Below are 15,327 nucleotides of genomic sequence, written 5' to 3' on the forward strand. Positions count from 1 at the left end.
ATTAATAATGGATATTGGGTCAGGAGAGGACCAACATCAAATATATAATATGATTTTGAATACATAGGTAAATACAATGTTTGATCTTTGAATTCCTTTGACGATGTTAATATTGAAGGCCCTTTGCAGGTCGTCATTGCAAATTACAAACATACTCCGATATTAAATTATGATTGCTATTTGCAGATGCTCTGTTTACAAATATAAATTTTACAAACTAGACTGTAAAAGTACGAGTAAATTGGCATTTCCTAAAATTTATAAATCATCAAGGGGCTTAGATTCTTTTGTGAAAACGACTCAGGGCGCTTTTTTCGTTGTGGAACAGAATTGAAAGAGAAACATGCCGAGCTTTACCCTACCAACAGTTCCTGTTATCAATCTTGCGAGAAATTGTTTTTGATGCAAATTGATAAAATAATTTTTGATTGAAATTTTACATTGAAAATTGGTGAGTTTTTTATAGTATAGACCAAAAGGGATATTTATCCCGGTGGCCATAACTTAAACTAAATTATGATATCTCAGTAGTGCCCAATGTCAAAAAAAATGTCACGAGGTCCTTTTCGTACCGTAGCTGACAGGCCTAACCGCGATAGCAGCACCTCTCTCACGGGGTGAGATATCCTTCTTTGTCTAATAAAAACAATAAGGGTATTTTGCTAGTCCGCGTTTTCTCAATTCGCTTTCGCACACGCAAACAAATCTTCATCGTTAGTGCTATCCGTTCCTCACCACTTTGAAAACACCCACTTTCCTTGTCCTTTCCCCACCAGTATATGACTTCTGTCGAATATAACACGAATATGCATCTCAGTCGGTAAAAGAACGTTAACAGTGAACGGCGGTGGTAGCAAATGCGAAAGTGAGAATTTCTCTTGTTTTGCACGCAACGTTACACTGTGCTTCTGGTTAGTGTTCCGTCGTGCCGTGCACTGGTTGGCGGGTTTATACTAAGAATATTTCCAGACTAGGCCCAGAGAAAGCTTGTTCGCGGATCGCAACTATCCTAAAAGGTAATGTTAAATTTTGGCGAGACATGCTGTGCGGAACGGGTTTTATTATTCTGGTTTTATTTTGCTTCTGCTGGCGAATGCAAAAAATATTATTTTTCTTATTTTATTAAGAAGTTATTGGCAGTGTTATGTTAGTGGATTTTATAATATCAACTACTAACGAATTGGATATTATTATTGAATACAAATGGAGTTAGCAGTAGACTGATATAAAGATTTTATTACATTATATTTTACTGTTACACATTAAACTTATATTTAATTCTAAACTTTTTTTTGTTTTATTGATTTTAATACATTGTTTTTCATTTATGTATTCAGAAGGCAAATATGTTTTTTGTTGCGTACTTTTGTTTTTATTGTTCCAAAGAAAACAATAGTGTAACGAACAAAATGCTAAGATTCAAATTCACACAGCCAGCATTTACGTTTAAGTGTAATTTAGTTTCTGTGATTTTTTTCCCTAACCATTGGTTTTTGAGACCAAAATCTCTGTATAAAACGTATCGTCACCCCTTTCATTATCTTTCACGAAACAGAGATAACAATATGTTTCAAATGGGGATTTTCATCCCAGAAACCCACGTTAAGTATGCTAATTTTAAATCTAACTTGGGTTAAGAGTTGCGAGAACACATTTTTACTAACATCTATCCAGCGAATGTATCGTCATATTAATATAATTATACCTACATACATATATTGTGCACTGGTATTAAATCTGACGCTGTCAGGTAACGATCTGATGCTTATCATGTATAGAGTGGCCGAGCATCGAACGCCTCGAACGTCCATAAATGAGCTTCGATTGTAACAGTTTGCATCATACATGATTACTAAACCGCAAACTGGAATATACTGTAATTTACAAGCAATTTAACTTCAATAGGAGAATATCGGAAATGTTTACTCTCAATATTCCTGTATGCGGATCACAAGCTTTAAGTCTGTATTCAGTTGCAGTTACGCTTATATTCAATAAGCTTCATTAAGGATGTTTAGAACTATACAACAATAGTAACTTTGAAGGTATCATTCAGTTTCTATTGCATATTCTCCTCACTATTCTGTTTGAATGAATACAGGATTAAACAAGGTTGCTAATGAACTCTGATTATGTATGCTTAGTAATATTGTTTAAAATTATAACGTGCTCCGCTATAGACTAAATTACGTTTTAACACCTTAGCTGCGGCAAGTAAAATCTTAAACCTTCGTCTGGTGCGGCGGCGGGCCAAAGTGTGCCCCCAATGATTTTTCCGCCAGTGCGTGGCAGGCCTTTCTCGACCCACCAGCATAAGGTTAGATTAAAGCCGCATTCACATTTGCTTGACGTGTCGTGTCGTGATGCTTTCTGTCGTGATGGCTACTGTTCACATCTATGTGACGCGTTATGACGCATTTTTAATCAGTTCCGTTATAGCTCTCGGAGAGTTTACACATTCGCAATGTTTTTTCATGAATCATCCGATTCGGATTCAGATTATGAAGAAGATATGCAGTTATTGGCACTGGCAACACTTCTAATAAAACAAAAAAAGAGAAGAAGATATTGGATACATCCAGTAAATACAAAAAGATAGTTTAGTTTTAATAGATTGATCCTTATATTGTTTACATTTTGTATCATAAATCGCTTTATATTGTCGTACGTACTCGATCAGCTCGTCGTCCATACCTTCTGACGCGTCACAACACGACACGTGCGCGTGCACACTAGTCCGACCCGCTGTGTCGTGTCGCTGCGCCGTCCCCCGCACCTCACCCAACTGACGCGGACCGGGATCCGGGATCGCTACTGACGCGACACGACACAAGCCATCACGACACACTGCGTCAGAGAAGTGTGCACGCAACCATATTAATTGTATGAGACCGATACCTTTCTGACGCATCACGACACAACACGTCAGGCAAATGTGAACGCGGCTTAAATCGCTACAACTTTGCGAAAACATAATATAGGTGTGTACTTTTTGGACTGTTAGAATAACCTTGAACCCACCTTCTTTAGGGTTGATTCGCCCCGGGATCTGCCAAACAGGAAATGAGAAATGAACCAGGGAAAGTGGCGGGTCGATATCGACCAGCACCGCACTAGAAAGTATTTTTAGTAGTGATGGAAAGACAAAAATAAGGAGATATCGAAAATAAAATAGAATTGTAGAAAAGAAATGAAAAATAGTTTATTTAATTATTTATTTATGCTTGCTTGCTTTAAAACATTTCGCACAAAGATTTTGTGTGCACATCCTATTTCTTTTTTCTTGAAGGAAAATATCTATTTTTTTTCTTGGAGGAAAATATCTATTTTTTTTCTTTAAAGAAAATATTTCCTCACTGCTGTCACTATCACTTTTATCTGCCTCGCGAATTAGTTTATTTTCCAAAATTTGTATTTTTCTTTTGTTTCCTGCCATCGTGCGTCGTTAATTTTACGAAAAGAAAAAACGCGACGTACAGTTCAGTGAGATGGCTCAACACTAACTAGCGAAGCGGGGCGCTCCGTGCGGTATCGGGTCGCCAACCGCCTGTTGGGACGGCGGGCCGCGATAAACCCCTGCCGCACCGAGTTGATATTTTTCACCGTCAGTGCGTGGTAGGCCGATAAAGGCCTGCCGTGATTTTTTATGAGATAATCGTTCCGCACCAGTGAGAGGGACATAGTTTTCTTCGTCCGCACCAGCTGAAATTCCGCGGCAGGTCGATCTAGGCCTGATCCGCAGTGAACGTGTTAACAATACTAAACAGAATAAAAGATTTCTTCTTTTGCAGTTTTACTCGTAAACAATTGAATGAGTAAAAGTGTTAACTTGAGTATCCTACAGCGAAACACCTGTAAAATCTATTATTATTACTGTTTGTTTTTATAAGAATGTACTAGTTTAAAATGTGTTTTTGTACACGTATTTAAACAGTGGGAACCAACGATTACAAAATATCTACATACTCATAGCACTTAAACGTGTATTAAAGTATTTTCTTCATACGATGCGATTGGTAACGGGTGTTAAATTATTCTTTATTTTAAAGATTTATTGTAATTTTTTCTACAAAAGTTACATTCCTGTTTTTATAAGTAAAATTGGAACATGGGTTTTGGTTACCTTTATTCTTAAGTAATGAATCGATATATTTCTATTGTTTCAGATGTGGCTTACTATACTAGCAGTGTGCATTATCTGCTTGCTCCTCGCTAAAAGCACTGTAAGACCTAGAAAATTTCCACCAGGACCTAAATGGTTTCCCATAGTGGGTAACGCCGGTGAAGTTAATAAATTACGTGAAAAAACTGGCTACCTGTACAAAGCTGTTAAAGAATTATGTAATACATATTGTAAAGATTCACCACTGCTAGGTCTCAAGATAGGTAAAGACAAAATCGTAATGGTGAACTCACTTGATGCAAACAAGGAGATGTTATACAACGAAGACATTGATGGAAGACCAAAAGGTATTTTTTATCAAACTCGAACCTGGGGCGAAAGGAAAGGGGTCCTATTGACTGATGGAGAGCTATGGAAAGAACAAAGAAGATTCCTAATTAAGCATCTTAAAGAATTCGGATTTGGTAGAAAAGGTATGGGTGATATAGCTTGCACTGAAGCATCCTTTATGTTGGATGACGTCGCAAATTTAATAAGCAAAGATGGAGCCAAAAACGGAATTTACATGCATAATTTTTTTAACACTTACATTTTAAATACTTTATGGACTATGATGGCGGGAATACGATATCAAGCTAGTGACCCGCAAATGATAATACTACAGGATCTCTTATTTGATCTTTTCCGCAATGTCGACATGGTTGGAGCACTCTTTAGTCATTTTCCAATATTAGCTACTATTGCTCCTAAGATGTCTGGTTACAAAGATTTCATTAGAACACACAAAAGAATATGGAGGTTTTTAAGAGAAGAAATTGCAAGGCATAAGGAAAATCTAGACGAGGATGTCGACAGCAGAGATTTCATGGGAGTATATTTACGAAATCTAAGAGAACACGGTGAGAGAGACACATATTCGGAAGGTCAATTAGTTGCAATGTGTATGGATATGTTTATGGCTGGAACAGAAACAACCAGTAAGAGTATGAGCTTCGGATTCAGTTATTTAGTACGAAACCAAACTGTGCAAAGAAAAGCACAGGAAGAAATTGATAGGGTTATTGGAAGAAATCGTTTGCCGACTCTAGACGACCGACCAAAGTAAGATAAATTACAAATTCTGTTTTAATTACATAATAATGCATTGGAAATTACTGAGGTATATTTAAAGTTTAAACGTGTTCCAGCATGCCTTACAATGAAGCAATAGTTCACGAATCTGTTCGACATTTTATGGGGAGAACGTTTGGTGTGCCACATCGAGCTCTTCGTAATACCACTCTAGCTGGATATAATATCCCTGAGGTGAGAATTTCATTAAAATGTTCTTTAAACTTTAAAACTCATCAAGATTAATCAACATATATAGGTAGCATCTTAAAGATTTTCCTTTTACCTAAATATTTTTCAACAATAGAATTGATTATCATTTTACGCCCTATTGATTACAGTAATAAAGATGACATTTCTCATTGCAATTATTTTTCGAAGCTAGTGATTGAACCTTGATTGTGACCAAATCACGTAACACATATCTTGTAACGGGTTAGCAGGAACGCTACCATGTTAGATACCACTCTTATATCACTGAGGCTATATACAGCGAACATCACAAGAAAACTTATTTGATTGAAAAATAATTCTTTCAGGACACAATGGTGGTGAGCAACTTCACCAACATTTTGATGGACGAAACTCTATTTCCCGAGCCGTACACCTTCCAGCCAGAAAGGTTCATCGTTGATGGAAAACTTTCTTTACCAGAGCACTATTTTCCATTCGGCCTATCGAAGCATAGATGTATGGGAGATGTGCTTGCTAAATGCAACATCTTCATTTTCACGACAAGCATGCTGCAGAAGTTTTCCTTCTTGCCCGTTCCAGGTGAACCTCTACCTTCATTAGATCACATAGATGGTGCCACTCCATCCGCGGCACCTTTCAAAGCCTTAGTGATGCCAAGGACTTGAAAATCTGTTACAATATTTCTTGTGAATTTACTAGATGTAAAAACTAATTCAATATATCTTTTAAGAGGGTCATGTTTTACAATATAAATATATAGACGTACTTTTCTGTTTATAATAACTTTTTGTGATAATAAAAGGAGTTAAATAAAATAAAAGTAAATTAAGTAACATTACTTTATTATTTAGTTTTCATAAATTTCTTTTTAAATCGTATAATTTCCTTAGTATATTTTGATAGAATAAAACTTGTATAGGTACGCAATTCCATTTGAGTGTAGAGATATTTTTAGTTCATTATCAATAATATGGACCTTTAAATCTGTATAAACTAATGTTACCGCTTCTGTTGTATTGTACTGTTAAAGTTTCACATCTCTGCTTTTTTTTTTCATAAATATGTAGTAGGTACTTTTTATAAAGCAAGCAATAAAATTCATGACAGGCCTTTTATACATAAAGTTTGCGCTAGGTATATTACATTATCAGTCTGTAGTTCTGAAAACGTGTTCATGTGTTGGCTTATCTTTGGTTTCTGAGACCAAAATCTATTTGTATAAAACATATTATTATCTCTGTTTTGTCAAAGATAATGAGAGGGATGACGATATCAAGCTCTCAGATACCAGCGATTAGATGTAAACCTTGTGTTAAAATAACAAATATTATAAAGATTTCTAATAATTGTGCATGAATTACGTCATCTCTAAATAAATAAAACAGCCAAGTTATAAATATTCATAATTCCAACTTCATTTCGTATGAAATGTTGATAAAAAAGCGAAATGTTCCTGATTGTATAAGCGAGCATGCAGAGTGCTCGTTAGCGCCTTGCGTAACCTTGCCGTTACTTCACGACGATTGTGGTTCGAAAACACTTTACTACTTCCGTTATTAATTCCATAACTATAATATAATAAATTACACTGTTCATAAATTTAAGTGAATTACGAAGAGATATGACTCTATGTCCATTCTATTGTGATCTATATCCTTAAAAACTTCATGGATTTTAAAGTGTGGAGAATGGATGGATGTTTAATACCTTCAATATCTCCGGAACAGCTCAACAGCAGATGACTGAGATTTCAATAAAATTTAACAAATATGTAGAATATAATCTGGTAGAACACAAATGCTACTTTATGTTTTTTCTTCCAGTTCCGCGCGGACGGAGTCGCAGGCGACAGCTGGTAATTATATAAAAGTACAGTTTCAGGGTTATTAGTTTCCTAATAACTAATTTCGTACATGTTGATATTACTTTAATATTATGTAATAGTTTTTTGACCAAATGTGAAATTTGACGACACTAATACTTGAAAAGATTTTCAAGGTTGTATGAGTACATGGTCTTAACGCTGTAACCGGTTTTTATTATGCAATAAATGTCTGTCAAGCTTCTAGCAAGTTCTCATTAGAAAGTTGACGGAACGTTATTATTTTTTCTGTTTACTTCGAGACCGAATTTAAAAAACAAATTAAACAAGTTGGAGTAATATTAAACCCTCAAGAGAACCACCGCGCCTGTGCCGCGCGTGTTAACAAAATTATCAGTGTTTTTACTTTTGTCATTTCACATAACGTAAGGAAACTTTATACTTAATACATACTTTTTAAATATAACAAATACATAATTTAAACGTATTAGAGATGAATTAAAAGCGCTCGTGAAAGTCGCCTCATTAAAATCTGACTAAATAGATAAACTAGGAGCATCGCTATTGCACGACTAGTTTCAACCTAAGAAGAATCAACAAACAACTCATAGAAAATTGGTAATAATTCGATGAACTTCTGTATAAATGGGGGTAAATAATAACCACTACTTTTTCACACTTTATTGTTAAACATTGACATTGAATACAACGACAAAGACCATTATAGTGCGGCAAACATATTTGGCCCGGTTGGCAAAAATGTACCTAAACTAAAAATAAAATACCAGAACTTGTCTTGTGTATTATTTTCTACGGGTAAAGTATTGATTAAATTAAATGACTGACTGCATTGTTATTGATCACAATAACAAAGTGTCCGTCGGGCCAGATATATTTGTATACATATTGTATAATCTTCAAAAAACATTGACAAATGGATACAAAATTATCATGAAAAACGACGAACATTATAAAATGCAAAAGTGTATATTAAATAAAGCTTGTGTAATAAATTTTAGAATGTAAAAGATAAAATAATCAAATACATAAATAATAACAATAAAGATCAAAAACAATAACTCTATAAAATTTAAAATTATATAAAATATTTATGGATCGGGCAGGGAGACACTCCAGTTGTATTCTAACGGGGCCTTCCGCAAGCCTCCTACCCCACTAACATAGAAACATTTCAAAAAACTTAAACACATTTAAAAGATAAAAACTGTTCTCGAATGATAAGATATATTACTTTAGAATCGATCAACAAAGAGACTAGACTTTATTCGAACATTGGTATATAATACAATGAAGAAAACAATAAATAATATTACTTATTGTTTTCTTAATAATATTATTAACTAGCTTTTACCCGCGACTCCGTCGGCGCGGAACAAAAAATAGAAAACGGGGTAAAATTTATCCTATGTCCTTTCCTGGTTCTAAGCTACCTGCCCACCAATTTTCAGTCAAATCAGTTCGACCGATCTTGAGTTATAAATAGTGTAACTAACACGACTTTCTTTTATATATATAAGATTAAATTACCTCTGGTAGCCTAGGTACTTAATGGCTCAATCTTTCCATTCTCTCATAAGGAAAATGGGTACTCTTAACCAGACTTTAGATTATTCCAAAAAAAATGACATATTTTTATTTTCTAAAACCATGTAGGAGTTCCGATTACAAATATTCCGACGGAAAATAAGTAGATCAAAACAAAAAGTGGAGTCCTCGATCAAGTACGAACTGCTAAAACGCCTGCACATAAAATATTTATTCCCTTTCACACTCCTTCAAAAAACACAGATAGCAATATGATTATGCACAGAGGAATTACACAGTTTTGGTTAATCATATGTATTATAATAATAAATAAATATAGGTATCAAACTTTCAACTTCGTGTTCATTGAAAAGTGGTAAAACGTTAATCATTTTTAAACCATTATGAATAACTATTTGAATAATGTTATTCGTTGTCTAGTCTTTATGATGATCTGTGTATAAACGTAAAAAGTCTTTGTCGATTCTTCTTAACACTACAATAACGACAAATACATTTATGACACCAAATTGATTAAAAATACACGAATAACTACATGTTTTATTAAATGTGCATAAATAATAATAAATAAAATCTAATAAATTTTAAAGAAATTAATACTTTTTTAAAGATACAATTCCGAGATTATTTACTTGATTTAATTAAATTAATAAAATTCCATCGGTTACATCGTTCGAATAACTTTTCCTTAGTCTACTTTACTATTTTCTATTCTTTGGGTGCATTTAGTTTCATCACTCAAGGATTTATTACATAGATACATTTTTTAACAATTGATGTAATAAAATTAACATTACCGTGAGTTTACACGACCCAAAATCGCGTACAATATAAAGCCATCCTTCTTATCTCCCTTGAAAAAAATGAAATAACAATAATGTTTTTATACATTTGTTCTACAGTGGAAATTCATTATTATAAATAGCCTTTGACATTATTTCTTCTATAAATAAGAACATTAATTCTTATTTATAGAATATATTGCGACCCTGTATCTTCAACATTGCAAACAGGTTATAATTTTATGAAAAACATAATGATATTCACGCTTTTGACATTGGTTAATTCAACTTAAAACTGAAAAATTATTGCTAAAACATGATACAACAAAATGTGATGTATGTTATGTAGTATGTTATTTTACAAAAATTCCGGCAGTGAACAGTTCAATTGAATACTCAAACTAAAATTATTTTTAACAAACACAACCCTTATAACTCAAAATAATTTGTTCCTATTCGTTTTGGCATAAAAATAAAAACTCAACCGATCTTATTAAAATCGGTAAAAATAAATTAATATTAAAGGTCCAGTCGGTTTAAACATGCTTCCCAAATACTAGTTTATAAAAACAATATTAACAGAATATAATGATGATAAAAATATTCATAAAGTAATCAAAATAAAAACAATCAATTTACATCTATTATGTGTACGAAATGCTGTACTAAAATTATCAAAAGAACTATCATTTATTTTGTAATAATATCGATTATCGTTGGTTTTCAAGATCAAAATCCCTGTAAAAACATATTGTTATCTCTATTTTGTCAAAGATAATGAGAGGGATGACGATATGTTTTATACAGATACTAGCTTTTACCCGCGACTCCGTCCGCGCGGAATAAAAAAAAAAAAAAAAACTGGGTAAAAATTATCCTATGTCCTATTCCTGGTTCTAAGCTACATGCCCACCAGTTTTCAGTCAAATCCATTCAGCCGATCTTGAGTTATAAATGGTGTAACTAACACGACTTTCTTTTATATATATAGATATATATATATATTAACAACATTGACACATATATAGTTGTTTCTGTGTTATCAATGAAAATTTGAGAGATGACAATACCAGGGTGTCTGACGAAACCCACAGTTGACTTCAGTGACGTTACGTTCAAAGTGGGATACATGAATAATACAATAATATTTTCGTTCGGATCCATTTATCCATTCACGCGTGTTTGTGAAACTGGGCCACTTTCACTTTACAGTCATATAACAAACATTGAAATTACGTTGTCAAAAATGTATTAATTTGTAGTGATGTAATTACAGTTGATATTCATGGATCGTATGGATTTTTCCATTTTTGCTACAACTTTGAATATTTTTAATTATACATAGTTTATTTACAAGTTAATATAATCCGACATTTGTGCAACAAAGTTGTTGTTTGATAATATTTTATTCATTTACCTTATTTATATAATTTTTATTTTTTTACCATCGTATCAATTCATTGTAACATTATCCATTTTAGTATTATTTATTATTTACCTAAATATTAAATATGGCATAAATGTAACGATTTTTAATTCCACACCCAATTACCTTTTTTCTAACGATCCTTTATACACGGTTGTTTTGTTATTACGATCATATTTAAAAAATTAAAAATATGCGAATCAAAATCGAAAATTTATCCTAAAAACAAACTAATTATTGTTCAATTGCAATTTATCAGTGTGCGTACGCGCACACACAAAGATCACGCTTGTAATAATCGTTTCCGCGCGTTCTATTCATAAATGCCGTAATAGCCACGTACCCACCTAGCGCACAAGCTCGCGCGGCAGCCTCGCGAGCCAATGCCTCGGCTGGTTTGGACGTGCCTCGGCCTGCCTCGGGCGCGCGTTTGCTCGATCGAGCACGGCTCGGCCCCGAGCCATCTGTTGTCGGTAAACTTGACGCGCTCAAAGGTGCCTCAGTGAGCGCTGTGCGTTAGGTGGGGACGGTTATGTTTTGGCTCGTGAGCGAAGCTACTTCAAGTTTTGTCTCTTGCCGTGTTTGTCTTCTGTAATTTTCATATCACGGGCAGTCAGGAGGAGTCCAGTAGGTTTTTTTGATACGTGACTGTTTTCGTTTCTTTAAACAATAAGCAGCTAGGAAAATAGCTGCAGCTGAAAATACACGACTGTCCATTACGAATACTCGCGGACTTATGATGGCTCAGGCTGGCTCGCGAGGCGGCCACGGCCACGCGGAACAAAACTACTGAGGCTGCCGCAGGAGCCATCGCTCGCGATCCGGACACCGAGGCTGCCGCGTGAGCCTGTGCGCTAGGTGGGTACGCGGCTAATGGCATTTATGTACCTATTTGTTCGCACACTCACTTGAGTCGTAGTATTTTGTTTGTAAAAAGTATTGTGTCCATGTTTTAACAGGATTTTATTAAATTATATTTTGTTTTTAACTTTATTATCGTTGAGTAAAAAAATAATGACTAAGTATTTAATATTTTGTATGTATTATATATTACTTAATTTATTTTTTTTCGTAATTAATTAATAACCGTGTATAAAGTCAATTCTCACTTTCTCACTATCCCTGTAGACTTCTCGACTTCTATCTCCAGTCAAACATGTACAATCCCAAATTAAACACAATAAAAAAAAATTAAAGGCATAGACCACGTGTGTACCCTGACATAATTTTTTATATAAATTTATACACGAAAAACTAAGAAAAATGTTTAGTGCTAAAATACATCAATAATTACATCGATTACGACTACTTAAAATTTTAAAAACTTATGTTTCTAAGAGACTTAAGTCAGAACAACAGGCGATTATTAACCTTTGGTTTCTGAGACCGAAATCTGTCATTATCTTTGACTAAACAAATATAACAATATGTTTTAAACAGGGATTTCGGTCTCAGAAATCCGATAGATATAATAAGTATTAGATGTGTTAAAGGAAAAATAAACATAAAAATATGATAAACCAAAAAAGATGTAAATTGTGAAACTGTGAAAAAAATTTAAGTTTTTATCAAAAATAGATGGACTTCCAAATAAATATGCAAGATTTACATTATAAAGGTAGAGCACAGTAAAGCATATTTTTGTAACAATGAACAATAAACTTACTAAACTTGTACTATTGTGAAAAAAAATGTATACATTATGCATCAAAAGTAATTTTAAAGGAACATATTAGGAACTGAGAGCTTAATAAATAACATCTTAAACATTGTTCAAAGCTTCTAGTAAACTCTAGATTGCAACCGAAAATATACATCAACACTTAGATCTTTTAAATTGAATGAAGCACAAGCATTTAAGATTAATTTTAATGATTTCATATTATATTATTTTAAAAGAAAAAAGTATATGTAAAATATTTAGAAAAATAATTTTAGTTGACCATAGTTTATATAAAATATTAACACAAATATGTTTTACAACAATTCCTAATTATGGTGGAGTTTAGAAGATAAATAGCAGATAATTCCGAAAACTACTTCTAAAACCTTAAACTTTACACACAAACATTGATATAACTATATTATATAATATTTAAATAGAATAGACATGTAATATACTCGTATTATTTGGATATAAGTAGAGGTATATGGTTGACAAGCTACGACATATTTGCTCTATAAAAATTTGATCTAATAATAAAAATAGTGAATAAATTTCTTTACTTTGGCAATCTTATACTTTGAGCTTTATTCAATTTACATACAAGTAGACTGTGTATGACATACATATATAAACAATTAAATAAGAGAGATGCAATATGTGAGGTACGGCATCGTGATGTTATTTTCTAATAGTAAGTTTCTACTGCTGTGAAACTTCTATCTATACACTTTATAGACATTTTGTCAAAGAAATGAATGATAATGTTTCTTGGCAGTCGACACCCACTATAATGTCTTTCTTACACAAGGCAACGTAAAACGTCTAAGCTAATATTGTATGGTTTTGCGTTGCGAGAATCGCGTTGCGTGAGCTCCGTATACACAACGTTGAATCATCGACACATGGCGTCATTTGGTCGACAGACATAGTGATTCCATGTCAACTGTATAGATTTTCTCTGCCATCTTGAAAATTGCAGTGACTGTCTTTAACAATGACTTGCGTTAGTCGCTTAACGACTAAATTCGCCGGGTTTCTGAGATTTACATTGCCTTGTGTACGAAGGGTCTTAGACTAATTTGCAAAATTTGTTAACGTTTACTTATTTAATTGTTTATTGTTATAACTAATAAAGTGTTACGTTGTCATTTTTTTTTAATTTGATTTATTTACATTAGGTATTTTTAATTAATTCACTGGAAATTTTAAAGCACGACTTTAAAATCGAATAGGATTTTTTCTCCTGCTTCCTTTGTTGATGACAATTATTTTCAGTTTTGATAAAAAAAAACATTTGTTATTCATTGTTGGAAAACTAAGAAAGCGCTTGTTTTTTTTTTTTTAATTCTGCCAGCCAAGTTTCATACCGTTTTTGTGAGGCATTTCAGTGGAATAAAATCTCAAATAAATATTGAAATATTATAGTTCTTGATGTCACAATTTTAAATTTAGACCGATAATTGTTGTTTTATTTTTAATGAATAACCAGTGTTTAATCGTTTTTATAAATAAGAAGAAAAAAAAATAGGTTTAAATTAATCCTTTATTTTAAAATATTTTTAAGGTCGCTTTATGACATTTTTAAAAAAGCTAAAAAAACATGAAATCTCAAAAATGGTTTACTTTTGCATAGTACATATTGAGGGTGAAAATTATCGCAAAAAGTTACTCCTAATGGGTATACGTCGAAGAACTGTACTTTCTATAGTTTTAACTAACTGGTATTACAACTTTTGGTAACTAAATTATATCAAATAGCTCGTTATTCCAGCGTAATATATTGCAAATTGTGATGTTTTGTTCAATGTGATATATTGCACATTGTGATATTTTGTTCAATGTGATATATTGCAAATTGTGATGTTTTGTTCAATGTGATATATTGCACATTGTGATATTTTGTTCAATGTGATATATTGCAAATTGTGATGTTTTGTTCAATGTGATATATTGCACAATGTGATATACATTATATTCAAAAATATTAATTAGTTAAAAGTAATTTGTCATTCAATAATACTTATATATATTTTCTATATATTTGTTATATCCGAGTTCTATGAAATTCGATACTGATGCCTATAAAAGTATATGCCTTTGGTAGTTATAAAGTTGTTGTATTATAGGTATATAAGTTTTTAGTCAAAATTGAAAGCTACTATTAAATATTTTTAAACATTTATCTAATATATCTAAACATGCATTTCATCTCAATTGTACTCTATTCTATTAATATTTCTAATATTTTTGTTTTTTTTTACGTTTTTTTAATCTACTTACATCAAAAGCGAATTAGATTATGCATTTACTTTAATATGTTTAATGCTATTTTAAATAAATATTATGAATGTTCAAACAATAGTAGAAACAATACTGTAAAAGTGTTAAAATATAGAAAAATAAATATGAATTTATAAAACACAATGACATACTTTTTATATCTTAACAACAGCTTTAATGTACATGTAAACTTGATGTAAAATATTAAAAATTAAAAAATGACTAGATGATGTAAAAAATACATACCAAAAAAAAACTTTTGCACGTACACAATACACATACACGCTCAAAGATATTATTTGGTCAATTTTTAAAGATTTTTTTACGCTCTTACAGGTAAAATGTTTTGTCCAGGTG

At 32.5% G+C, this 15,327-nt stretch overlaps 1 protein-coding gene across 1 annotated transcript; it reads left to right on the forward strand.

Annotated features, from left to right (window-relative positions):
* Positions 1-777: 777 nt before the first annotated feature.
* LOC106717103 (probable cytochrome P450 303a1) lies at positions 778-6,127 on the forward strand. The gene is made up of 4 exons (XM_014510817.2): positions 778-1,016; positions 4,167-5,224; positions 5,311-5,428; positions 5,773-6,127. The coding sequence occupies exons 2-4, from the start codon at positions 4,167-4,169 to the stop codon at positions 6,091-6,093; spliced, it is 1,497 nt and encodes a 498-aa protein (XP_014366303.2). The 5' UTR covers positions 778-1,016; the 3' UTR covers positions 6,094-6,127.
* Positions 6,128-15,327: the final 9,200 nt, after the last annotated feature.

This window comes from Papilio machaon, chromosome Z (assembly GCF_912999745.1).
Source record: "Papilio machaon chromosome Z, ilPapMach1.1, whole genome shotgun sequence".
Taxonomy (NCBI): domain Eukaryota; kingdom Metazoa; phylum Arthropoda; class Insecta; order Lepidoptera; family Papilionidae; genus Papilio; species Papilio machaon.